This window comes from Catharus ustulatus, chromosome 6, assembly GCF_009819885.2.
Source record: "Catharus ustulatus isolate bCatUst1 chromosome 6, bCatUst1.pri.v2, whole genome shotgun sequence".
Classification (NCBI taxonomy): domain Eukaryota; kingdom Metazoa; phylum Chordata; class Aves; order Passeriformes; family Turdidae; genus Catharus; species Catharus ustulatus.
Genome location: NC_046226.1, coordinates 23639862 through 23667627, shown reverse-complemented (window position 1 = coordinate 23667627; position 27766 = coordinate 23639862). Strand labels below are relative to the sequence as shown.

General features: G+C 46.4%; 1 protein-coding gene across 1 annotated transcript; it reads right to left on the bottom strand.

Annotated features, from left to right (window-relative positions):
* Nucleotides 1-578: 578 nt before the first annotated feature.
* TMED10 (transmembrane p24 trafficking protein 10) lies at nucleotides 579-16213 on the bottom strand. The gene is made up of 5 exons (XM_033062857.1): nucleotides 15939-16213; nucleotides 11829-11949; nucleotides 7464-7537; nucleotides 3240-3366; nucleotides 579-2784 (listed from the first exon to the last, which is right to left on the bottom strand). Exons 1-5 carry the CDS (start codon nucleotides 16164-16166, stop codon nucleotides 2663-2665), a joined length of 672 nt encoding a protein of 223 aa, XP_032918748.1. The 5' UTR covers nucleotides 16167-16213; the 3' UTR covers nucleotides 579-2662.
* Nucleotides 16214-27766: the final 11553 nt, after the last annotated feature.

The following is a 27766-nucleotide window of genomic DNA, read 5'->3' as shown; positions in this document are numbered from 1 at the left end:
TAACTAATTATCTAGCATTTATATGTCCCCAGTCTTGTTATGTGGCATATCTCACTTGGCTACTGCATAATGAAAGGCTTGCAGGGTCAGCAGAGGAGACCTGACAGCACTTCAGTACATACCTAACCACTCTCTTCAGTACCTGCCACTCACATAGTACCAACTCATCTTTGCAACAGTTTTCAGTCTCCTCTAAAGTAAAAAACTGAAAGTACTTCTGTTTGTCTTAATGAACAAAATTTTACATGAGAGCTGATGGTGAAAATCTGGATCTTGTACCCCAAGGCACCAGCCCTTGTTTCACTACCACCCTCAAAATTTCTCCACATACAGCAACATAATTATGAAAGGGGAGGGAGAAAGGCAAAAAATGGTAACCTGTATTAGGACACCTCTCTGTGGAGTTGACCCAGCACAGCAAGAAGTCTGTGCAGTCTTCCCAAGTCTAGAATTAATTGTTACTAGAGAAGCCTAAGGCTTGTGGCAAGTCTGTTTACTTGCTGCTTCCTGCGACAGGTCAACTTTCAGGAAACAGCAGTCTGTAGGAACATGCACGAAGAGGACAAGACTCACAGAAACAAGGTGAGGTGGGTTGTTTTCCCCAAAAAAATTTTATTTGAGAAAGCTGACAGAAGTCCTCCAAGCAGTCATTACAGGTAAATCCACACCAGTCCCCTGCACCTGTTTCCCAGTAACTACACCAGTACAGTGAAGATCAAAGCATAACACCAGAACCATGGGAGTGTAACAGTCACCTGGGGAACTTAAGCCCTCACCATCATTTTTAAGATAACTTTGTACTCAGATAAGGATGGGGAAAGTGTATCGAAACAGACAAGACTGGAAAAGCCCCTTTCTTGTACTGTCTTTTCAAGTTACATAAAAACAAATGCAAAACCTTAACAGATCTACAGGCTTCAAACTGTAGGACCTAAAACTACCTTCAAATGACTTCTGTAATTCAGTCCTGTGGCACTGTTGCTGTTCTGCACTGTAGTTTTCAAAAACATACAAGGATAAAATGGATGCAAGGGCAGAGGAGTGGACTTAGGATCCTAATATGGCTTTATCAAAAACCAAACAAATTAAAAGCAATCAAAGTACTTGCAGTGGAACTAACAACTCCAAGAACCTGGGAATGGCAAAGAACTAATACATTTATATGACAGGAGATCATCCTTACATCCTCTTTTCCACTGCCTCACCCTGGACAACTGTTTCCTTCCTAGTAATAGATCAGACTCAGGTCACAAATTATAAAACTATGCTTTTTTGAAACTGTTAGGCTGGGTCCAGGGCCATGACAACCCCATCCCTACCCAGAAGTATCTAGATACAGGACACCAGAATGCTGTGCTGCTGAACCACTTGCTCTGAAGGAATGCAGAGATGATGAATGAATTGTAATCACTGCCTAAAAACTGCAGCAAGTCCAGGAAGTTAACCTGTCTGCTTTTTTCCAGCCTGGTTTATTTAACATAGTGCCATCCAGACAGCTAAGAAATGGTGAAAATAACAGTTCTCTTGAAGGCACAGTTCAGACTGCCCCCTCAGATGTAGAATTAGCCTATTCCCACCCTGTATTGCCTTTTCTCAGTCCATCCACATTCTTCCAGCTCCTCTGCTACCACACACAGCACTATTATACCCTCAGACCTCAATGCAGGGTCCAGGCCCTCATGCCTCATGTGAGCATCAGGTCACCTTGCTTTGAGGTCCCATAAAATGACATTCAGCCAGCTGCTTGGATAGATGAGAAGTTCTCCTGCTCAATGTAAGACCAAGTTTCCTAGCATGACCTGCTCCCATCTGCTCTGTGACTGTATCTAACCGAGGCCTCCTGCACAAAAGGCTTTTCCTGACCAAGGTTTTCAGGAAAGCTGCTGCGCCATTTCAAAACACGAGAGGCAAATCCAAAACAAACATGCGGGGGAAGGGTGGGACCAAGGCTGGATAGCTTATTTGAGCAAAGCAGGCTTCTTTCCAAGTTCAAACACACTTCCAAGCCTGCCTTAGAAGGCTCCCCTTCCTCCAGGCTGCATCACCATATGCTCAAGTGCTCTGACCTGTCAGCACAAAGACACCAGCTCCCACAGGGAGAAACACAGAGGTCCACGACAGGGACCAAACCTTGGAAGACCCTCTATTCTCAGGCCCTGCTGGAATGATGAATGCTGTTGCTTTGCACTCATCTCCATTTGCTCAAGGCTTAGATCCCAGCTGGTGAGAACAGGGAATCTCCCTGCTCTGCCCCAGAATGACCTGCATGCCACCTAAAGAGCGCAGTAGGGTCAGGTGGTTCTGAGTATCAAACACTGCAGTCACAGACAGATGGGAGACATCATCAAGCCATGATTATAAAAGGAGAATAGACAGCGCAAAAAACTTGCTGCAGCTGTCATGGAAACATCTTTTTTTATTTAATCACTGCCCCAGGAATACCCAAACCCATCATGACCTCCCCCACCCTCAACATCCAACAGGATTTCACAAGTCCCCCATTGCCTCTGATGGTCAGGTTCCCCTCCCCGTTTAGGGTCCAAGTTCCTCCAGAAAAGCTCCAGTCAGTGGGTATCATGTGTAAGATGTCTCCAGGAGGCCATGGCTAGGTCCCAGAGGTGTCCAGCTGGGTCTGAGAGGAGGGGGAAGAAGATTTGCTCTTTTACTCAATCAGCTTCTTGGCCTTGAAGAAGCGACGCAGGTAGAAAACCTGCCAGGTGGCCAGTCCGATGAGGCAGCACATGGAGAAAATGCTGAAGTACAGAACTCGGGTGTTTGTTGACTCTGAAACAGACAACAAACCATTGCACCTGAGTCTGGCATCACAGGATGCACCCCAAGATGGCAAAGTTCCCAGGACTACTTCTCCCTCGTGCAAAAGCAAGACAGCATGAAGGCAAGGGGACCTGAGAACCAGCAGCACTTGAAAATAAAAGCAGAGGGCACAACAAGAAGGATAATAAGAGGGAACAAGGTGAGAAGCTGTGGTTAATGGGCAACATTGAATGGAACAGAGTAATTCACATTAGGAAAGGAGAGAGAAAGAAATGATTTCTAGAGACAGAACAACAAGACACAGTGACGGCTTCAGGTTACTAGGGACTGCATCCCTTACTAGGAACAGAACAGACAGAGACCACTAAAATTGCTAGATCTCTAAATGCTGCCCTAGTAACACATTTAGCAGAAATGAGAGGTTTTAGAGTTCCATCCCTCTGAAGGGGCACACAGTCTCTCACCATTTGTGTCTCTCATCTCCTCTTCTCGTTTCTTCATATAAGCAAAGTCGTTAACAATGGACTCTGAAAGATCTTCTAAACGCCTCAATTCTACTTCCAGGGGTTTCAACTTCTCCACTTTAGCAATCTAGAAAACAAAAGAGTCAAATCACTGAACCAAAACCAAAAGCTCCCACATGGGTTTTTACTGCCAGTTTGAATCGCTCCTCCCCACACGCTACAGATCTGGGGCATCCTTCCCCTTGGGAAATACCTCTACAAGCCAGAAACTACCATTGCATAAAACACTATCACTTCTCCCACCTGTTTTCTGAAACACACTTTCCTACTACTCCACCTACACAATGGAGGAGCACAGCATGCATACAAGCACACTTCTTCCTTATTCGGTTTCATGTTAGCTTATCACAGTTGGCTTCTGAGGAGTGGGTAGAAGATCTTGCCACATGACTAAACCTCCAGTGAGTATAAGTCACAGACTGAGATACAGGTGACTAACTTCCATACGTGTACGATACAGTTCCATAGGCACACAGGCTATTAGCACCGAGACTCCCTTCGCTAGTGCCCCAGAAAGCCCAGGCAGCTCGGCTCCCAGTAGCAGTGGCTTGATTATCCCAGGAGAGCTCGGGGCTTTTATCTGTCAGACGGAAAGTGCAGGGCAGGGTAGCACAGGTTCCTGGCAAAGGACCCCGCAGCCGCCGGGTGTCGCTGCGGGGCCGCTGCCGGGCCGCTCCCGTGGGGAACACCCGCTTCCCGCAGGAACGCTGGGACACGGGCACATTGCTGCTGTCACAACGCCCAGCCCGCGGCCCCGCTGGGTAATCAAAAACAAAAATCCACTGCAAAATTCAATTAGGAAGCACAGCACACAACAGCAACTATTTAAATTGAATGTGTAGACGTGTCTCTACCCCAGTTGTGGCTATAATCTGACACAAGTGTTGCTGTTACATAAAACCTGTGACACAAGGACACTCAAAGGAAGCTAACTGCAATTCCTGACACTTCTCCAGCGTGGTAACTGCGGTCCTTGCATAGAAGTGACATGCCCCTGCCATGAAGGCCAGATGCTGTGTCCCCAGGTATTGCAGCAGAAGAAAGATGAGTTACAGAAAACACACAAAGCACCTGCAGTTCACCACCAGTCTCAGGTTCACAGGATTACTCAGATATAAGCTCTATGACGGCCATCTCTCAGTGATCCATGCTGACAGGCAGGCAACAGGGCACTCAGCACAAAAGTATCCCCAAAATGGCACTTCCAAAGGCAGCTGCCTGGGCATCAGAGCCAGAGTTGAAGAGATGCTCGTGACCAAGCCAGTGCTTGCTAATCAGGCATTCCACTGAAGGGTCTCCACATGACACGCATATCCTGGCAAGCAGCAAGCCATCAAACAATCATCTGAGGATTTTTATGCTGAGGCAAGCTGTATATTATAGCTCTGCCAGCACAGCACTGTCAGTTTGGAGTGTGTTTGAGAGGAGGGGTAGGAAGAGGAGTAGGTTAACCCCCTCCTGCTTTCTAACCAATAGGTTGTAATAACAAAACGCTGTGGCCTGGCCACATATCTGCTAGCAGAGAGCTTTGCTGAAAAACTGGCACCAGTGTCTGCATGCCTACAGCCCAAACTCTGCTGACACTGCTAGAGCAGCAACACAAGGTCTTGGGCATCTGTACTGACAAGCTAGCCTTGCACTTACCAGCTCCATTATCTTCCTTGAGGGCTCATTTCCTCATTCACAGAAGGCTACAAGGGTTCCACTGGGAAAATCCAAAGTTTATCTGCTCCATCTGCATCCCTTCAGCTGCTCTTAATAGGTGTAGCTACAACCACCTAATAGCTTTTAGTCCTGTGTATATTCCAAGATGTGTATCCCAAATCACAGAATCAAATTAAGAGTCGAAAAAACCTCTGAGATTGAGTCCAACCTAGGACCTACCACCACCAACACCACGGCACTAAGTGCCACGTCCAGTTTTTCCTTAAAAACCACAACCTCCCCAGGTAATCCTGGAACCTTTTACCCCTAACAAATACAACATGCAGCTGCTCCAAGAGATTTTGTAAAAAAGCCCACCAAGCATCTGTGATGGTGGAATATCATCATCCTAGAATGAACACCAGCACCAGGATAACAATTCCAATGAGCTTCTCAGGGGTCACTTAAAGATTTGCCAAAGCTTATCTTCCTAGCATAGAAAGAGATACCCTATAGCGAGGAATTGACAAGGAGTAGTTGATTTGGAAAAAACCCTAGATCATCAAGCATTCTTAATGCCATCAGAAATATTTTCTCTTTTCTGTATCTTCATTTCTACTCTTGAATAGATAAACAAACCCAGGTAACTAAGGTATGACACTGCAGTTAGATCTTCTAATCCAGCTAACTATTCCAGCTGCTTTGCTCCAAGAATGCCTGGATCTATGAAAGTTTATGAAGCCAGACTTAGACACTATCAGTGACCCTCATGAAACTCCTTGAATCAAGTCTCCTTGCAGCAATTAAACAAGAAGAACTAGGGCTGTACAACGGGTCACTGGTACCCAACAACAGATGAACATCACAAGCAAAAGACTCAAAAAGGCTGCAATTCCATGAAACTTGAGCAACATTCCTGCCCTCTGAGGCCTTACAGCAGCCTGTCAAAACTCACAACTACCACAGCAAACTGAGAAGAGAGATGGTGAAAAAGGGAACACACACTGCATAGTAGTGTGGTCAAACATCTACAGCAGCTGTACAAATAATAAATCAGTTTGATGCAGACACGCTGCTCAACAAGGTTCAATAGAGTCTACCACTCTGAGAGATCCTCACAAGTCAAGGATGGTTGCCAGGGCTGCCAAGATCTGTATTTGGTATCAAGTGACACTGCAAGTCTAAATTCTTCTTTTCTTGTATTTGTTCATGGACCGTTTCCCTCCATGAGCATAAGAGATGCATTTATTCCGAGACAGTTCTATCAGTACAACCAGTGAGTATGCAGATACACAGGCATAAGACAACCTTTCAGCACAGCACACAGTGCTTCTAGGCAGCACTAAGTAATATAACTCTAGAGTATGCTGTGGGATGGTATTTAAAGGGATTCTGTAAATACAGCAAACATAATCCTCCCAGTTACGCTCTCAGGGATTTACCCTATAAAATTTCAACATCTTGCAATCCTTCAGTAGCAGGTTGACAGACAGTTGGCCCTATGGTTGCTCTGCTCTTCCCTGACCCCAAGCACTTCCCTACAGTCCCCATAGGAAGTGCTCCTAACCAACTTAAATCACAGAACACCAGACAGCCCGAAGTTTGAAAGGATATAAAAACACCAGCATGGCCATCTCGGTAATTTGTTAGCTTTCTACCTGAAACCATGCACAGCCTCCTCTGCTACCCACTCTTCTCTCCATGGCACCTCCCATGCTCTTATGCACAGTTGACACAGGAATCATTTGAGGGACTTTCTCCACCAATACTTATCATTTTCTCAGGCACAGACTCTGTACTGGGGGGTGACTGATCCCAAGTTCTAGTGCGCCAAAAGCATGATAGGTGTCATAAAAATTCAGCATCCAAACCAGTCAGGACTGTTTCAGACACTAAGTAATTGCTACTCCACACAGCTGGTTCTTGCAATCTTTAAGCAAGCTATGTCCTCCTAAGATGGAAATGTTTAGACTTTTATGCCTATTTCTAGTGTCACGTCTTCAAACCAAATACCCATTCCACAGCAGCAACTATTCTGCCAAACACTTTTACATTGATACACTGCCAGTTCTTAGAAACATGCAAGCACCATTTCAGGCCTGCTGAGCCAGTACATCTTACAGGCTGGAAAGTAAGAACAGTAACACTGAAACTTGACCTTTAAGAGAGGGTCTGATATTAACTTAAAATGACCTCTGCTGCTGAGGCTGGGGAAACTTCATCTCTCAGTGTCTTGCTGCCTCTAATGTCTATGCCCAGAAGCTGGGTCATGCTGTCCTAGCGAAGAAATTCACACATTAGGCTCCAATTCCCAGAGTGCAGAATCAATTCTAGTTGATGTTTATCTTTTTTTCCTTTTTTCCTCCCGTAACACACAAAGCTTCACTGCAATTGTAGTTTGCAGACAGGCTTTCATCACCACTGGGAAAACAGCTTCCCATCATGAGCCCAGATCTACAAAAGGCATCACGTGAGTGCTGGGAAAGGGGAGCCTGCAGTGCAGGCAGCCAGGGGACATACCTCCTCGTAGTTCTTTGCTTCAACGCCATGCTTCATATCCAGAGTCACGAGCTGGTCCGGCATCCTCCCTGTTCCTGGAAGCATAATGAAAGGATTCCTTGTGTGAAACATTCAGCCTGCCAGGAAATCACCAGCTCTTCCCACCAGTGAGAAAGAACTCAAATCCCTCCCCTCCCCTCCCTCCATGTCTGCAGCTAACTGCGGAGGCAGCACAGTCCAGCCTAAAAATACAGAGACTTCACAATAAATCCTGGCTGAAGGAGAGCCTTCCAAATATAATGAGAACAAGCTGTAACTAAAAGCACTGAGTGTCTACAGGATGCAAATCACTGTAAAAACTGCAGAGGATTAGAAAAGAACACCAGCTGCTATGAGACAGCCTAGTGAAAGACAAGTCACCAGAGGGACAAATATTCAACTGGGAAGCCCACGTTCACAGGAAGTGATCCAGCAACTTGTCAAGGTTACTGGGGCTGTAAATGGCTTTACATTCAAAGGAGCAAATGGCAAACTGCTCCAATTGAGGAACATGGCATAGGATGACTACTGACCCTCACATGCTGGAATGTCTGCAGAAACCAAGGCAATCCCTTTACCAGCTCAGATAGCCAAGAACCACACTGCTGATGCAAATCCCAAGAGAGCAAGAGGCTTCTGAAGCTGGGAAAACACTGCCTCAGAGAGCTGCCAGCTGGAGCCGCACAAACAGCACATAAGGCTGCAGTCACCAGCAGAGTAGGTATCTTTCAAGGCTGCAACCCCCAGGCTAGGGAAACCTATGGCTTATAGCTTCTTTCAACTGCTATAAACTGTCACATCTGAGAACATTCACAAGAGGAAAACAATATATTTAATACAGTCATATCAAATACTGTCAAATATGCTGCCTATCAGCTTATCTGAGTATCATTCTCTAGTATACAGCCCACAAAGAAAATGTCTGTACGTAACACATTTCCAAATCCTAGCATGCTGGGACATACAGCTGTCCTCAACTGGTTGCCAGCAAAACACAAGGTCTGAATTCACTTAAACTATGAATTTCAGAGTCTCTATCCAGAAGCATGTCCAATACTCACATCTTGTCTCAGAAGGCTGCCAGGTGGGCATTCCCTCAGTCCACAAACAAATTCAATGTACAGTTTACACTGGGTCACCCCAGTTGGAGCTAAGAAGATATTCCAGATCTTTGATACAACATCCCCAAACTTTTTCTCTACCCACTCACTGAACACCTCTTCAACACCAGAGTAGAATCACCTTCTACTGCTAGCAGGATAATGAATAATCTACTGGTAAGATGGTGCATATCAACTACAAACTGCTTCCTAAGCTTCTTTATGGGAATGCATTATATAAGAGCCCAACAGATAAATTATGATTAGGATGGAATTTTGTTGTTTTCTTACAAAAGACCAGTTACTGTAAGAAACTCCTGAAGTCCCAGACAGGTTGTATACAACTCCCAGTACTCCTCTCCCCAACCAAAAGTTTTGACAGCTTATGCTACACACATTACTGGCATGCATGGAGACGGGCAGGTAGGACAGACAACAGTAGCTGCAGGAAAAAATTCACAGCACACAGTTCAGTGAGAGGTTTTTTTAATGGTGCTCAAATTATAGCAACTTGAGTTGAGAGCTGAAGTTTGCAGGAAGAGATGAGAAAGATGAAAAGGCCAGCGAACAGAAGAACAGAAGAATTAATTTGCTAGACTGGAAGGGAGAGCTGCCAAGAGGCAATAAGAAACCAGAAACACTAAAGCTGCCAGGTGCAAAGGGATGGAGAGCAGATATTTTGCAAGAGGTTAACGTTGTTAGGATCTGGAAGGGAAAAACTTAAGCTGCTCTTCTGTAAGTTTACTAAGCCCAAGACAGCTCCCTTCACACTCATCAGATCCTCAGAAACCCCTCGCTTCTCCTGAAGCCAAGGCTTGCCAGAGCAGGCTGGATCAGCAGCAAAGAGAAAAACAGTCAAGATTCAGAGATCATGAACTATACTGATGCCTACATTCCTCGGGTCTTCAAGAGGTCATCTCACATGAGCACTGAACTGTTTCCTGGGAAATTAGGGGAGCTCTTAATTGCAAAGTCAGTGGAAAAGCAGCATGGTTGAACTGAACATCAAAAGGTTTTCCCACAGGAATTCCAGAAAAAAATGAGTCTAAATACTCTTTAAGAATGTTTGGGAAGAGAAGGATTACAGAGCGAGCATACAGTTAAAGATTAGCACACAAAAGAGCCTAGAGGGAGAATGCCAGTGAGGCCAGGCTGTTCACCTGAGATTAGCATATCATAGGAGAGTAAATGTGCCTGGGAGCAGAGCACTGGTCAGGAAGACAGGACCATTCCGCCTGGAAGAGGGTAAAAAGCCCATCATGCAAACACCCACAGTTCCAAGAAACACTCTAAGAACTCCTCCACTCTGATAAAGTGAACCTTTGATATAGGATCTCCTTCTTACTTCCTCTTCCTCATTTCTGTGGTTAGGGATTGAGAAATCCCAGTTGCTTGGACTCCTCAGATCCAACAGCTCTAGGTTTCCTCTACCAACAGTTTGCCTCTTTCAGTACTCCACAAACATTCTCCTATGCTGCTGTTACAAGTCCTGATTACTTACTTGATGAGACCAGGAAAAAGACCCTAACCTTTAAAGAGGAACATGGGAATTAAACAGACTTGTTAAGTTCCCCCCACTATCATGCTGACCTTACAGAGGAAACAAGGTACTTCCTCGTGACGTGGTTACTTCTTTCCAAGTACCTTAACCAAGTCCTGCAGATGATCAAGACTTATAGTATCACATCCCTTACTTCAATACTTCCTTGACCTCCAGCATCAACAGGGAAGCCTGGAGATACTCTAGGTGGAATTTGGGGACCTAGGTCTAAAAAGAAAGCCTCCAGAAGAGGATCCAGTTGGTCAGTCGATGAGCTCTAGATTTTGGCAGCTCAGTGCCCCACAGATCATCAATGTAGAAACTGCATTAAGAAATATTTAATTCTCAACCATATCATAAGCTTTAGAACAAACTTGCTACGAGGGAGTCAGGTACAACCAACACTTGCTACAACCAAAATAGTTTTAAAGGGCTCGGTCTAGGCAAGAAACCTCTACTCAAAAGCACCGAACTAAGAGTCTAGACAAAACTAAAGAAAGAAACCTTTCCCACTTCAGTGTGTGATCACATGGAAGCTATGAAAAGATCTGCAGGACTGTCTGGAGACTTCTCAAATACCCAGGTGCTGGAAAGTAAATAGCATGAGTGACTCCCAGATGAGTCACTAGTGCCTGCATGTCTCAATGTGTTAAGGAACATTTGGAAGTCCTACCTTTGGAGTAAAAGAAAAACATAATCCTGAGCATTTGGGGTCACTATTTTATCTGTAAAATACCACAGAAGAGGTGTTACAAGCCAGACCCCTCCCATTCCAGCAAAGAATACAGCCTTCTCATTCTGTAAAGTTCTCTTCAACTTGCAAACTATTTGCATCTTATACATGGATCAGAAACAGCAAAACAGCAGCTGCCTTTCAACAGATTTGAGGACTGCTGCTAGTGAATGCTCTGTGAAACGCTCTGGGATCTTTTAGGATAAGACCTAAGAAAAACCAGGCCCAATGACCAGAACTCTGAAAGTAACCATGAAAAGATCTAGCACCTACAAACTTGCACGTTGGCCACTTGTCATGAAGTTGAACACAGGCATTCAAACCAGTACATGCGTCACTCACAGGAAACAAGCCTCAGCATTCGTTAGGCAACCATCCTTGTAGCACAAATGCAAAGCTGACTTCCTGCTCATTTCCCCTTCCCTTTGTTGACCACTTCAAGAGCAGTTGTGGATGCAAATCAAGGACACATTCCCTATACATGCACAATTCAACCTCACTAAATAGGTGTCAACCTATCACAGGACAGCTGCCAAGAACACATTGTGCATAGATCACATTCTACCAAATGAGGCCTGCTGGGGTGAAAGAGAGGTCCTGGAGATGATGACACCCAGCTCTGTCCTGGCTCAACTGCAAGATGGGGAGAAGCATGAAAATGGCAAAAGAAGTGTGGTTTGCTCACTGGTACTGCCCCTCGTTGCAACTGTGGTGACCTCTGTAGGAGAAATGCCCAATTTGCCTTTCAGAGGAAACCCAAGTGCTCTACACAACCGTCACAAAGGATTCCTTCAAATGCAACACACAGAGCAGATGTTCTGCAGTGAGACTGGCCACAACCTCCTGAAGATCAGCTTTAAAAATCAAAAAGTACTCTGTGGATCACACTCAAGACAACTTTATTCCTAATCCACATAGCTACACAAACTTGATCAGAAGCTAGAAACAGCCAGCACACCCTTCATTTCACTTACCAACAGGAAGCTTGCTCTCAAAGCAGGCCTCAAACATATCATAGTCTTCAGTGGTGAAGGCAAACTTGCCCTTGGTGGCATCCTCCTTGGCATACAGGATGTGCCCAGCCGAGTCAGTTATCTGGAAGAGGGACAATGAAGGTAAGAAACACGGTACTTTGCTTCTGTGAGCTCATGCTGCCTGTGCAGCAAGAGTAATCCTAGCCTCCCCTTTGGATCTGCTGCTTTCTCCTTTCAACAGCTTCCCTCCTTCTTTGTGACTACATCAATTCCTCCCCTCCTCATCCACACACCAGGAGCTGACAGAATGACTACAAATTATTGACTCTTAGACCCAAAAAATTACCAATCAATCAAAAAACAACCCCCCCAAGAAACACCACCAAAAAGCAATTGACCAACCAATTTTAAAAAAAAATCCCAAACTGAAACCCACACTAATTTCTCTTCCTCCTATAAATCTCAAATACAGACTACATGTAAGAACTATAGCTGAATGAAATTGTCATTCATCGCATTTATTTTGCAAGCAAAATTCATGAATTCCCATAGCAACAGAGACAGGGAGAAGACGTATGGGACAAAAGAGTCACATTCCCCAGAAGATGAAATAGAGAAAGGTACATCTATTCCTCTAGAAATGAACCATGAGTGTGGCCCTGAGTTACACAAGGTTTGAGTGCCAAGATCCATGAAAGCGGCCACTTCAGAGGACAATTCAGACTACACGGACAGAATAATGACTGCTTTGTGCTAACTCTATAAAACTACTAAGAATAGGCAAAAACTGTGGAAGGTCTACAAAAATGCTCCAACAAGGAGTATAAAAAGAAAGGACAGGCATTTCATGACGCAAACTTGAGAATAATTGTGCTCAATTAAAGGCTCCATCCAGCTGAAACACTCTGACTGGGGAGAGGGGTGAAAAAAACCAAAGGTGTTACAACACTGCATGAAAATGAACAGTGTGTATTCCACTAGAATGCTTCCCATTTTTCCTCGATGCTGATCTTTAACTGTATGTCTGAAACACCACAGACACTAAAGTTACTAGGGGTCTTTAAAAGTCTTAGAGATGAAGAAAGTAAAAAGCTTGGGAATAATTCTAAAGGTATGTAAGACCAAAGTACACAAAATAATTTGTGGCATGGAAAAGGTAAGTCAGACATTCCACTGTACTCCAGTCTTTTTTTTTCACAAAGGCCACACAAAAGGGCTATGTACACAGAACTATTCTAAGGAAACATTCTTTATTCTTATTAGAGCACCTAATTAACTCTCTGGCACTGGATTTGAAACAAGTGTGGACCTACTCATGGATTAGAGTTGCTGCATTAGGCAGGAAAAACAATCAAGTATATAAATTCTCACACTTTATGGTATAAACCATAGCAGGCAAGACTTAAGAACAAGCTTCCTCTATACACAATTATCCCACCACGGCCTTTTAGAAGATTTCTTGTAGCTGCCCCTGCACTACATGCTGTGTGTCTGAGAACAATGAGGAGCACTGTTCGTGCAGCAGCTCAGAGCTGTACCTGTTTTCAAGTGGCAAGCAGATGAAAGCATGCCTGCGCAGTCAGGTGCAGGCAGCTGTGCTGCCATCCCTTGCCACAAGCCACCAGCTGCCTCCTGTCTGGGAGCCACCAGGCACTGGGAGGTACTGGGAAGCACTGGGCCCAACCGAGCAGGCCCATCTGCAGTAGAAGACTGTGCATGTTTGATGATGCCAACACAATGTAAAAGCCATTTTATGATTTGGCCACCACATGGCATGCGATGTTTAGTGGAGCAGTCAAGATTAACGAAGATGCCTCATCAGCATGACACCATACATTCTGCACACCGAGTTCTCCATCACAAAAAGTAGTCAGAACACAGCTCTCAGATGCCCCTATTATTTTGAGCACTATTTTCCTATGCCTTTGTAGGCACCAGAGCTAATCTTTATGCAGCTTGATCTATTTTTGCCCTTTGCAGCTCATGAACAGCATTCTGGACAGTAAAAGCTCTGCTATCCGCTTTCATCAGAACTGAATAGCATTACCCAAATCAGCCAAATACACTGCCCATTCAGCCGGGTGTGCGAGGGCGGGAGAAGCTGCTAATAGCCCAGCCAGAAGGCTTGTGGGGGAGTCGATCTGAAAGAGATTTTTCATGCTATTCTAACGTTATTTACGGTAAGGCAATCCCCTACAGACAGGGCATTGTTTGCCCTTGACAAACAGCCCGATACCGTGCTGGACAATGGGGCAGAGGCATGTGGCTGCCAAAGGAGAGCCCAGGCGCCCGACGCCCTCCCCCCGCAGCAGCCAGCTGGCAGAGCCCACGGATTCCTCCAAAACAGAGGGTGCCACTGTTAGCTGGGCTATCACACACACAAATCTCAGCTCACCGGCAGGAACCGAACTGAGCCCGGACAGTGTTAACTACCAACCTCTTCCTCCCTCTGTTCGGTGGCCCAATCCAAGGGGCCAAAGCAGACCACCCAGTGCAGAACCTGCAGATATCATGTCCTGAACTGACCTTTCCCACAGACCACAGAGAAAGCAGGCACCTATCAGAGAGGTTTCAGCACTTACAACAAGCCCAGCGTATTGGGAGGACACAGCATACCTGAACAGTAAGAAGGAAAGCAAGAATTGCATATGGTTTTTTGACTCTGTTGTAGCTTTTCAAACTATACAGAGATTTAAAAAATTATTTCATTTTACGATTTGAACAAAATAAGAACTTCTATAAGCAGTACCACCCAGATACCAGCTTCAACAGCAAAGCCAACCAAGACTCAAACATGTGATTCACTGATTCACCATCACCTCCCTAGATAAGTCCTGTCAAAAAAGTGAGTTTTGGAGGAGGCCTTGGGGCCAACCGACCTACGAATGGGCAACCTGAGAACTGGGAAGCTTGGTTACCAAGCAGCAAGAGACAGATGGGAACATGGCACTCCATCTGAAATACACGTGCCTTACCAGGCAAATGCTACATCAACATTTTAAAGCCTTAATGCTGTTTGGTTCTGTCTATACAATGAAAATTTTCCTCTTACAAATGAGAAGAACATGATTTTTTAAAAAGTAAGACTTCAGAAGGAGTCTTCTCTAGTCATAACCAAGCACAACTGCCAATAATGCCATGGCCTTCAGGCATTGGTAGGCAGATGCGAGAAAGGCAACCCGATTTCAGGATATCTAAAATACTCAAAAACACCAAGTTCAGAAACTCCTGAGCAGACCATTCTGTCTCTGTGTGCTTACTACTGAAACCTTTGGGAACGTAGACAGAAATAAAAAAGGGGACAGAAGGCTGTTATGAACTATGTAGCAACAGATCTTATTCAGCTAGGTTGGAATTTTGAAGAAAGCCTAGGAAAGGCAGATTGTGGGCAGAATTAAAGTGAAGCTGTTGAAGTTTTATAGCTGTGTGTCACACAGGTGTATTATTCACGTATATTCTGCCAACCCTATACTTCCTGAAGATCCTTCAGGATCATTTTCTTCCCTGCAGCAAACCTAAAATCCATGCAAGCCATGACAGAGCAAAATGAGAACAGCGATTCTGTGTACCAGAACCTGGTTTCTCAGACCCCATTCCACTGTGCCAGGATCCCGCTGTGCCAGGCCCTACGCGTGGAGGAAGCCCTCGGAAAGCCACGTCACCGTAATTCTTTGCCGCTCACACGGTATCAGCAGCCTTGGTACAACTTCACGGTAGCGGCCCATCTCGCCAGCCGCCGGATAATCTGCATCGTGTGCGGATTAAATGCCAGATTGCGGGATGGGCCGCTGCAACTCGATCTTTGGGGGGAAAAAGCTCCTATTTGGCTCAAGCTAAAACGCTGCCCTGGCCCCTGGCTGCCCAGCACGCGGAGACCCCGGGCGGGCTGGTGGTCCCCCGCACAGGGCGAGTCCGGCGGTGCGGCGCAGGCCGGGACCGGGCGGTGTCGGCTCACGCGTGGGCCGCTGTCACGCGTGGAACACGTCACCCCATCCATCCATCCTTCCTTCCTTTCTTCCTTCCTTCCCGCCCCGCACGGCCGGCGAGGGGAGGCGGGGCCGCGCTGCCCGCCCCGGCCACCCCCGCCCCCCCGGCCGGCCGGGGCCGCACCTTGAGGTTGGCGGAGGGTCCGCTGGAGGAGCCCGGCGGGGCGCTGATGTCGTACTCGCCCGTGACCAGCGTGTCGCGGTGGATCTCCTCCCGCAGGCACTTCCGCGCCTTGCCCGGCAGCTGGAAGGAGATGGGCCGCGCCGGGCCCACCAGCAGGAGCAGCAGGAGCAGCGGCGGGAGCGGGGCCCGCCCGAGGCGGGGGCGGCCGGGCAGCGGCGGCAGCGGCATGGCGGCGGCTCCGAGTGCGGCGGGCCGGGCCTGCCTCCGCCGCACGTGACCGCCGCCGCGCCGTGCGTCACCGCGGGGCGGGGCCGGGCCGGGCCGGGCCGCTGAGGGAACGCGGGCCCGGCGGGAGCCTCGGGCTCGCTGTTTCGTTATGAAACGAATGAGCAGTGAAGTCAGTCCGCTAATAACGGAGGGCAACCAGTAATGATGGTTTCGCTCGTTAAGGAGTTGGAAAATTAGAACAAAACCGAGCCGTGCTCTGAGGCAGAGGAGCATCCTGGGGATGGACAAGCAGTCTGAATTTCTGTGAGACTGCCTCGCGGCTGAACTCCTTCACTGGGAGACACTTGCTGTTTATTGTATAGCTTTTTTTCATTTTTGAGGAGTAACTTCTCTCTTGACTTCTTCACACAAGAAAATTCAGTTTTATCAGATTCTCGCTTCTTTGCATCAATGCCTTGTGAATACCATTCAATAGGAGTATCCAAGTGTTTTAAACAGCGAATAAAATTACAAGGATTTTTTAAGACAGAGCTTTACTTTTTTCTCTCCTTTCCCAGCATATACTCAAATCTAGTTTTTCTTCTTTTTCTTCTTGGTATATTTTACTATTTAGGAAGATAGCAACAAGTAACCACTGACCAGCTTTGGGCTGCTGCTTCCCACATCATCTCCATTCCCAGCCTCCTGCCTGGAGGAGGAACAGGAATGTTCTTCTGGCAGGAAGAACACACAAGTGGGAGCAGTGACTCGTTCTGCAGCATAACCTGCGAACAGGCAGGAGGAAAATTGCACAGGTGTGTGGTTAAGCTCACCGCAGTTGCAGTCAGCTCCTGGGATCAGCTGCAAATATTTGGTGTGCTAAGATGTAAGGAAAAGCAGGAAGAAAGAAATGGATAGTAACATTGCTAGAAAACAAAATATCTTTTTTTAAAATTTCTGTTAGCTTGAGTTAAAAAAAAATACACCACTATTCCACTTTTATTTCTTAAACATCACCAGCTGTGTTCTTTCTCTGATCAAAACGTCTTTAATGTCAAGCAATAACAAGGAGTCAGTACGAACTTCAATCTAAAGAGGCTTTAAGAGCATTTTAAAGAACAGTTCAGCGCTTTTGCCTGCTTGTGCTCATACTTATTGAGAAAATATGATGAAGCTCTCCTGCAGAAACAGGCCTTGTGAGCCTAAGCACAAATGCACAGGGGTAGAGTGATTCATTGCTTGGAGGGGAAAAAAAAAGAACCTTCACAACCCCCCCCTCCAAACAACAAAAAATCTCCCAGCGCTAGACCTTTGTCCTTACTTTAAACTCCAGTTTATTGTTTGAAGTGGAATTTACAGCCAAATGATGGACATTTCAATATGTTTTTATTTCTCTTATCAGTTCACAAAGATTCCCTTACTTGGACAATTAAATTATTTGAAAATGTAACCATAATAAAGTAAATATTTTGCTCTTTCTGCAATATGTCAAAGTATATTTGCAAATGAAAACATTCTTTCCATTGCAGCACTTAAGGCAGAAATAGCTATTATTTCACAAAATTTAAGAAATACAGATTACTAGAATATGAAGATATGAAATACTGTACCATAAAATTTCTGATGAAACAGGCACAGCATGACAAATTTCTTCATGCAGAACATTCCTCAAACCAATTATATGTACCCAGCCTCCTGACATGTTTAAAACATTCAATAATGCCTTATTTTCCAGAGGAAGTGGCTCATTCATGTTAAAGTAGCCCCATTTTCCAAAATCGAAATGTGAACTCAACCATCAAAAAGTAAATATATGACTGACAACAATCCCTCTCCATTGTGGCCATTTTGTCATGGTACATTTTTAGATGAGTTACATTTATGACCAACAAATTTATCCCCTGCTTTCTGTTGTAGTCTCCTCCCGTGGATGCATTATTCTAGAAACTGCCATATAGACAAGTTCAGATCTAATTATAAAACCCCCTCAGAGATCCTTTAATGTTTCAGTGTGCTATGAAATAAAATGGTACAGAGCTGCTGTGAGTCTCTTCACAATCCCCAGCTTTTGGCTCTTTAAAGCACTCAAACATGCAATGGGGCAATCTCCCTTGAGTGTGCAAAGTACTTACAGCAGAGGGAAAGCATTTGGAGATCCTTTCAGCTGCAGGTTAGGAAATAACAGTCTTGCAGGGACATGCCTTAACGTTTCCACATAGTGGAGGCTAACAAAACGAAATGCTTCCTGTAATTCAAAAACCCTGAACAAAGGTGAAGGGGAGATTGATAACTTGTTACACAACTTTCTAGATGAAGCAATGACCCATTTTAGCTTAATCTGCTGCGTTAAGCGTTGTGGGAGCTCAGCAGTCAGCTGGAGGCAGGTATTTGTTCTCACTGCCACCAATCCATAGACAAATGGGTGTATCCCCAAAATAAACATTAATATCGGCTGCCAATCACAACACACTGACAAAATTCAAACCATTTTGTTCATGTGATAAAAGATATACCTTTTGTCTTTCCAAATATCCCTCATGCAGTTGTATTGCTGTCTTGAAAATGATGAAGAGAGCAATGAATTATTCGGCTTTCAGTTCTGTTTTAGCAAAAGAGCAATGGAAACCTATGGATGTCTCTATAGTCTGAGACAGCAAGGCCATTGAAGAAAACATGCCTTTTCCCACCAAATTTCTAATTTTTTTCCCAACTGACAAAGTTCACAGAGTGTTAGCAGTAGTCAGTTCCTGCCACACCAAAATGTATCTTTGGTGTAATCTTTTGTAATCTGTGGTAAATGGCAGAAAATACTAATTTGCTTTCTCCGTGAAACAATGTGTATGAATTATGTAATTAGACGGGTTTTTTCACTGCTTCTGCGTCAGCTGCTGTGGCATTTTTGCATTTTCTTCTTTTGGACAATAAAAAGTTGAAACAATGTTCCTCTTATAAACTATTCTAGATTTACTTTTATGCTCTAATCCTTTTGCATTCTGTCTTGCACCTGGCAATCCACTACAAGCTACTGAGAAAATTCTATAAAAATTACATATGCTTTACAATGCTAATCAGTGTTTTTACTAACCATGCAAAATTATCCATCCGCCACTTCTAGAAAGTGCAAGGCCACTTCTTTAAAGGGGCTATATTTGAATTCATTGCTGGGATATAACTATCACAGTCATCATCGTGATCACAATCCAGATAGAGATGTTATTCAATCAACTAAAAATAAATCAGTGGCTACACAGCCATAAAACAGCATTGCACTGCTTTGTCTCTACTATACTCTGTCCCAGAGATCACATGTACTGTGTGCTGGCCATATAGCTAAAATATATAGCACTTGGATAAGAGGCATGGAACAAAACAACTTTAGATACCAAGAAACATCTAAATTGAGTCCTTTGAGGAGACAAACTATTGTTACAGTATATTTATATGTATCTGCTTCCATTTCACCGAGTGGCTAAAGTTACACCTACAAAGTACTTCAAAGTCCTGCGTGGATGTGAATTGCTTGAAATCAAATGTATGGGGCTTAATCTAAATTTTGAGTCCTTCATCAAAGACAGCCCAGATTCAATCACAAACAAACCACTTTGAGGAAGTGACCATTCATGATCCTTTTCTCGTCTCTCCCTAGAGCTTTTCCTGCTGCCCAGCAGGTGTTCAGCTTTTAAGTAGTAATCTGACAGCCCTCCCATCTTTTTGAGGAAATGTCCCCCTTCACTTCCCAGCAACTTTCACCTACTGCCCTCCTGGTGCTCAAGGGAAGCCCACATCCCTTTCCATTCCCAATGGATGGCTCCAGGCAAAGCCCTGCTTCTCCCATAGCCCCAGTAGCATGAACCATGCCAGCTCCCTGTTCAGCAGAGGCCTGCTGCCCTTTCCTGCTCACCAGCAACAGTGTTGAGATTAACTTTTCCAGCAGCCACCAATACAGAGTTCACCTAGAAACCCCTGACCTCTGCAAGAAACAGCTGCCTTGTTGCCTCCTCTCAAGTCCCAGCCCTGTCCTCCTCTGACCTTTGTGATAAACATGCCTCTGCTCAGGGAGGGTAACAAATTACTGTTTACACAGGCTTTCAAGAATCTCTACAAAAGATGTTTTGTTACCTAAGACTCAACTCTGAAAAAAAATAGAAGCTTGGGGTATTGTCTTGTCTCAACAGGCAAGCTTTTCAGTGTTAAGTCATACCATTATTTTTCTTTCAGTTGTGAATCACAGTGCAGGCTCAAAACAACACAGAAGAGAGTACATTTGATATTTGGGGCATAACTTTATAGTTACTTTTTCTTAAAAGATCATAGCTGAGATCCATCTTATTACATGCATATCTCAGCATCTCATGGGCCCATGAGATGTACAGCATCTTAAATAAGAGGTGGTTGGCCAGGTCAACCTCCCTCCAGCTCAGCTCGAGTCCTCACTCACTTCATCCCTACCAACTGATGGGGACCTCCAGACCAGCTTCCAGACCACTCAGACCAGCTCCTCATTGTCCTCTCTCTGACAAAGGCTGGAGATGGGTACGTCATAAGACAATGGAAAAGTCCAGACAAAAAAAAGACAGGACATATTTTCTCCAGCATCAAACAACTGTGAGTTAAACCTAACCAGAGGCCCTCAGAAGAAGTCTCATTATCCTTTTTAAAACATATGCTCACTTTAAAAAATCTGTGTATTTCTGTCAACTGTATAAATTTCAATGCTTTTTAATACTGCTGAACTCTTCAATCAGATGCTTCCCAGAGCTGCCGTCCAATGCCTGTAAAGGTATTTCCTTAAAATCAATTTCAGATTTTGATAACTGCAAGCCTGTCACAGAACCTGTCCTCCAGTTACACCTGATGGGAACACAGTAGATGTCATTCTCAAGGAAGGTGGCTGCCTAAGCTGTGAGGAGACAGCAACTGAGGGAAATAGATGAGGAAAAGAACCAGGTTAGGTACCAGGAGAGGCTTGAATATAAGTCTGTCTAACAGTAACACTTTCAAATGATTCCCAGTTAAGACAAGCTTCAGTGACTTCAGTGACATTTTTGAAGGAAAAATTCTGAACTGAATTCTTAATGCAACCATCCAGAGAGATTTTCACATGTCAAAAGTAATGTAAAAAATACTCAGGAATTTAAAAAGTAAACACTCTTGCGCAGGCTTTGCACATGACAGCAAGAAGCTTTTATTGTGTAGGAAGCCTGAAGTCTTTTTATTATTCTACAACAGTGATGATTAAATGTCGAAACATTTTGTTATTAGAGGCTGTACTTCTTCAAGGCCTAATTTAAATTATTTTAACTTCTCAGATATTTAACATTTTTATCTGCCTGTTCTTAGATCTTTCCTTCTTATACATAAAGAGTAAGTGCAAGAGCACTGGGGAGGAAATATCAAGACAATAGAGAGCTCGAATTTCTAATTTGAAACACAAAAATAATCTCAGCTGGCACTATGGAGCCATGATTTTTGAATTCTATTATTCTCATATGGTAAGAATAAAAAGAGGACATCTATGCACATCTATGTACAGCAATATCAAAGAGATCTTCATGCTAGATTTAATGGAGAGTACCAAGCTGGGTTCCCCACTGAAGAGAATGCTTAATGAATTCTTCCAGTCTGACACATTTTTTCAACTCAGAACAACCTTGCTGGTTATTTGAAGATTAACATGAAGAAATTCCTTCCTGCAGCTCGTCAGAATGACTGGCATCTAACAAATGGCATAATGAATATTAGCTCTTGTAAATCAACAACAGTGCAGCTGAATGCTGCTCAAGTCACCAGTTCTTGGGAGGAGGCTTGGCAGCGAAGGCAGCAGTTAGATGGGATGTTTATTGGATGTCTTCCACCAGCTGCACTGTGTGGTGGCTTGACTGTTAGATTATAAATATTTCCCCTTGTGAAAAAGGGAAGTTGGCTGGATGAACACTGATTCAGCAGGACATATTCATAGCCTCGACAGAGATTGGTGTGTAAGAAAGTAGGAATGGGAAGCATTGAATTAGGCCTGGGAAGTCCCCTCTCTCCACAGGCACATGAGCAGAGCACTTATCTCTGGAAGCTAGTCAGCATGGCACGTGGGCAATAGGAATATTAATAACTCCTCTACAGCAAGATTTCTGAGGGCAGGATGGCTCACCCAAACCACAGCCTCCGTGGCCACTCAGTGCAGATGGGCAACTTCTGCATTGAGGAGTTCCTTCTGCAAAGGCAAACTGAGCTGCTGGGCTGGGTGGGGGTTCAGGAGGCACCCCAAAAACAGGGAAGAGATACTTTGGAGATACTGCTTTACTCACCATTGGCCATAGGCAACAAGCATGTAAGTCACTCCTAAGCATTGTATCCAAGGCCAGGGGGCCATGTGAGCCTTGCCAGTGTGCCTTTCTCAGTGAGCACCAAAGACCTGGCTGGCCATTGCAATGTCTGATATGGAGAGTATCAGTAGACAGGCCTTTTGGAGAGCTGCACAAGGAATGCGTTCAGCTGGAAGGAATAGAAAAAACATGCAATGAAGATGGACAGGATGTGCAATCACAGTTTCTCATCCATCCTGCAGCATGGCTATGAAGACTGATGAGGATCAAGTGGTAAGAGCAAAGTGGAAATTTCCTTAGCCCTGCAGAAGCCTTCCCCAGAGGTATCAGAGTGGTGGGATAGCTCTGGAGTTTAAGTGCTGGCTTTGTGCAAGTGGCTCTGACTCACCAGGGCAATTCTGGACCAGGGGGTTTTCCAGGAGGCAGGGGCTGAAATCCCCAGGGATGTTGGTCTAGACATGGTGCTCTTCCCTTTGACCTCATTGAGGTCCTCAGCTTCCTCTTTATGCAAGTAACATCAACTGCCAGGACAGGTTATTTTGAGCTACAGAACAGTTACGAAAGAGGAATATGCTGAGAGTTTGAGGAAAAAGATGCTCCAGTTGTAAGTATCCTTTTCAGACCACAGTTGTGCCAGGACACTCATTGCTGTTGCTCACAGGAAACAATTTTTATTCCTGACATCTAAAGAGACTCAAACAGCCTGAGAATGGCTCTTTGCAGGACACTGGGAGAGAGCTCCTAGAATGATCTTCATTTCCCCCAGGATAATCAGAGGGAAATCCCAGCCATTAAGTCTTGTGTCAAGTGTTGACGTAAGAGGGATTGCAAATTAATCCTGCTTCCCATTCATCTCATCCCAGCAGAGATCCCGCTGGTAAAACCAGTCCTCCAACAGCCTCAGGGAAAGCCCAGACTGTATCACAATGCTCTCCTGCCCTTTCCTGCAACAAATAAACCCTGATATTTCATGTGCATGTGTTGCATCTTCCAGCCCTCAAGAGCTGGTTTGTAGGAGAAGGCACGGGTGTGAGTGCATCAGAAGCACAAAAGGCTTCCAATATTCCGGGACCATGGAGACGTGTGACCCTCTCTCCACTTTCCCAGCAGCTGGTCCCTGGCTGCCTCACCTGCCTTTGATGTCTCATAACTCTCCAGCAACAGCCAGCCTGGCTTGAGCAGGGCTGATTTGTGGCTTGTGGGGAAAGGACATGTTTTGTGGCCCCTCCTGGCCTGTGCCATCCTTGCTGCCCCTTTCCACTTCTGTCTTCTCTGCTCTCTCAGAGGCTTTCTGCTACAAATTTCAATGGAATGAAAAGCAGTTTCAGTGGAATGAAAGAACCTGGCAAACTGGACAGCCAGAAGATGAATGCCCCCTGCCTAATAGAAGGAAGCACAGCAGTTCTGCCTGCAAATGGGGTCATTGTTATGGGCAGCACTGGGCAGGACCTGCTGGGATTAGCATCCCAGGGGCATGAGGCTGCACTCAGTTGCGCATTGAGGAGTTTGTGACTGAGGGAGTCACACAGACCTTGGCACTAACCCAGGGAAGCTGGATTTTGCTGTACAGTCCTTTGATTCCCAAACACACTTCTTGAACTGCCTCATTGAATATACCACACCAGTCTGTGCCACTCCAGGCACGCCATATGGAATTGTCATGGGCTGAAGGAAAAGAAGATAACAGAAGACACTGGTGACACACCAGGTGTTCTGCACCATACGGTTGACATTTGGATTGCAGCAGGGCAATTCCTCTGAAACCAGGGAGACAACAGTCATCAATGGATACTCAGCAAAAAATGTCTCCAGGGATAGACAAGCAACTTCCAGCTGGCCTTGCCAGGCTGAGAGCAGGACTGAGTGAGGAGGAACCTTACCATGTGACACAGATATTTCTCCTCTCATCCAGCCACTTCACTCCTGTTGAGCTTTCACCTCCAGGAACTCATGGGGAAGATGAACAGACCTCATTTGCTCTGAGTGATTTGAGGTTTGGGGTTTTTTTTGAGCCCAGCATGAGGAACTACTCCTGTGGCTGCCTTACTCACCTCTTGCCATGCTGCTATATATATAAGAGATTCCTGTCTCCAGGATCTGTCTGGGATCTGAGCCACCTCTCCAAAAGGAGACGTATTCAGCACTGTCATATGATAGAGGTGGAGGGAGAAGGTGGCAGAGGTCCAGGGGACACAGCATATATTACCTTCACAAGTGGGCACATGCCCCTCAGGGTAGGAAAAGAGCTTTAAACCTTTTGTCCTTTTTTTTGTTTTGGTTCTTTTACCATAAATAAGGAAAACCACAGCAATTTTCTTCAGGGTTCTGTTATCGTTAATGTCTGACATTATATAAACTTGCTCCCCTTCAAAAGTCTTCCACATGTCAGCTGAATGAAGATGGAGAACATTAGCCCCAAAATTCAGGATGGGACACCAAAGCACCCATACAGACACACTGACATCAAAGAAATTGTGCTGAAAGTTACAGAGCAGAGCAATGCCACAGAATAACGGAATAACCGTATTCCTGGCCCCTCTCTGTTCAGGTTAGTAAACCAGGCAAAAAAATATCAAAGTCAACACATTCATCTGTGTATGCTTTGGACAACGACTCTGTTAGTTTTACCTAATAATCAGGAGCTTTGAGCAATTGAGATTTCTCACGTCAGCAGCAAAAGTCTCAGACCTAATCTATGTGTCTATATAGGAGTGTGAGTTACTGTTTTCCAGCTTCTTTCTAGGCTTTTCTGCTGGCTTTATTTCTTTATTTTCCTGGCTTTTTTGTTGCTGTTTTTTAAGTTGGCTTTGTGTTTTGGTTTTGTTTTTTTGGGGGTTTGTTTGTTTTTTCCCTCTTCTTAAAACAGTTTGAGTCTCCATACAGTGTTTTCTGAGTCAGCTTTTCACCTCCTTTCAGTACTACACAGCCTATGGCTCTACCAGGTTGCAAGTCAGCAGACAAGAGGAGCTAGCCAGCTCTGCAGATCACCTCCCAGGGGACAGCAGCAGCTCTGTGTTCCAGCCCACAAAAGCAAGTTTGCTAGAAAGCTCTGGCAGAAGTATTCCTATTCCAGTACTCCTCTGCTCGGGAGCTTGGCCTCAGACACTGTGAATCCAGAGCCTCGAGAGAAGCTCTGCTCTGCCCACGGTGGTGTCCAGGCTGGAAAAGCGAGGGTCAGCACAGCGCTGAAGCCCAGCTTGCGTTCGAGCGCTCAGCCCGCATTCCCAAAAGGCGGCGATGAGGCATGGAGCCGTCCCCGCGAGCCTTCGGCAGCCGTGCTCCCCCCTGCCGCCTCCTCTTCCACACATCTATCCCCTGCGGCCACACACCAGACTTGCTGACAGATCTTACTTGAAAGCTCTGGCAGGCTGTGCCTCTAATGGCAGAGCCCTGAGCCGGCTCCCTCCGTCTCCCTGGAGCCCCTGCGCAGACGTAGGTGCACGTCACGGCCTGCTCTAATTTTATCCGTGTTTGATGGAAGAGACGAACTGAGCAGCAGGGAGGCTGCTATTTTGGTTTTCTCTGTGGCGGTGGGTTATATAAAGCATCTTGCCATGACCTGCGTCGCTTGGGAGCTGCTTTGCTTTCAGCCGCTACAAACCAGAGGCTCGGACGCTGGTGGCGGCAGCCGAGACCTCGGTGCGGCTGCGTGGGCCAGGCGTGCGCTGTGTGAGCGCCGCGTGTGCCGTGTGTGCGGGCGTGCGGAGAGGGACAGTGTGTCAGCGACACTGTAGGGACAGACTGGCTCTCCTCCTTGGCGTGCGTTGTGACACGCACTCAGGGGTTTCACTCGTTCCAGCGCCAGCACAACGTACGTGCTCCCCCAGCAGCGCGGCGGGCACGGGCACAGGCGGGCCCGGGCTGCCCGGGGTGTGCGGGCTTTGGCCGGCCACCGCAGAGCACTGCTCTCATCTCACCCGGGCAACAGGAGCGGCTCCATTAGGTGGCAGCAGCCACAGCAGGAGGAGGCTACTCTCCCGGTGGGACCTGGGCGGGAGTGCAGGAGGCCCATGGGGCCACAGAGGTGCCAGGCAGAGCCAGGCAAGCACTGGCACTGGGTGCTGGGCAGCGTGCTGTCATCGAATGCAGGAGATATGGGGGGCTCTTGCCCTAGTTACCTGTGGTTCCTGGTACTCTGTCTGACACTGGCCGAGCCGCTGTGACACCGCAGGGGCCGCTCCCTCGGCTGCCCTCCCGCACGTAAGGCACTCCGTGGTGAGCAGCCGATGGGGATCCTGTCCCGTGCTACTGACCGCAGCGCCCAGCCTCCGCGCAATGGCCATTTCCCAACAACAGGGAGCGGAGGCATTACGCAGGGCTTTCTCGCCCATGTGGGCTGTGGCTCCTCCACGCCTGGCCCTCACGAGTGGTGTATTCGTCAGCGATGCTCTGGTGCTTGGCCCCAGGCTAGCGAGGCAGGGCAGTAAGCTTTGGGCTTGCCGGCTGGGGAATTTTTGGCAAGAGGCGGCGTGACCAGGACTCCTTTCTGTGTCTGACATAGGAAGAGTCTGACAACATCTGGGTAAAGTGCTAGAGCCCACTGCCTGGAGGAAGTTTTGGGGAATGTCTCTTGCTTTTGTTTCTTGTACAAGCAAGCAAATTTAATAGCACAAACTAAATTAATTAGGACGTGTCACGATGTTGATCGGCACCTCCCTGCTTCTCCGGTCTCTGGGTACTGCTTACCCTGTGCTCAGCTCTCCTGCTGAGTCACGTCAAAGCCGCCTTCTCCCTAATGACCAGGGGTCAGGCTAGGACCCAGCCTGCTCCGTGGCTCTCCTCGCTCCCACGCAGTTCCCGCTGGGCCTCCCGCCGTGGCACCGGCAGGACGCACCCACTTCCTAAAGAGTCACCTCCTGGGAACACCGCCGAGCCTCTGCGGTGGCCTCGGCATCCGACTCCCTCTCCCTCCGGGCATGTGCCTGCCTGAATGCCCATACCTTCTGTCTAGCTGCTCCCGAGGAGACACTGCTGGGTGAGGAATAATCCCCAGGACGAGGGGACTGTGTTCCATGCGCAACCATCACCCACCCACCCAATCTGCAACTGGCTGGGGTGGGAGAACTACATCCTTGGGGTGTTCCCAACAAGACCCATATCTGTCTTCCTCATATATCCCCCACTGGCTCCAGGAGCCCCAGCCCCCTCAGCACACCACCGCATCCCCTTTGCTGGCACGATCCCCGGGGAAAGCGGCGGGCGCAAAAGGCATGCCGGAGGAGGGCCGCGTGTGCATGCAGGAGCGTGCATATGTGCACGTCAGGGAGAAGGAAGCGGGGTTGTGAGTGCTGGAGGCGTTCT

Coding starts and splice junctions, on each gene's coding strand:
- TMED10 (XM_033062857.1), bottom strand. CDS start 16,166: ATGCCGCTGCCGCCGCTGCCCGGCCGCCCCCGCCTCGGGCGGGCCCCG. Junction 11,950..15,938: donor GACCCTCCGCCAACCTCAAG/GTGCGGCCCCGG, acceptor TCCCTCTTCCAG/ATAACTGACTCGGCTGGGCA. Junction 7,538..11,828: donor TGAGAGCAAGCTTCCTGTTG/GTAAGTGAAATG, acceptor TTATGCTTCCAG/GAACAGGGAGGATGCCGGAC.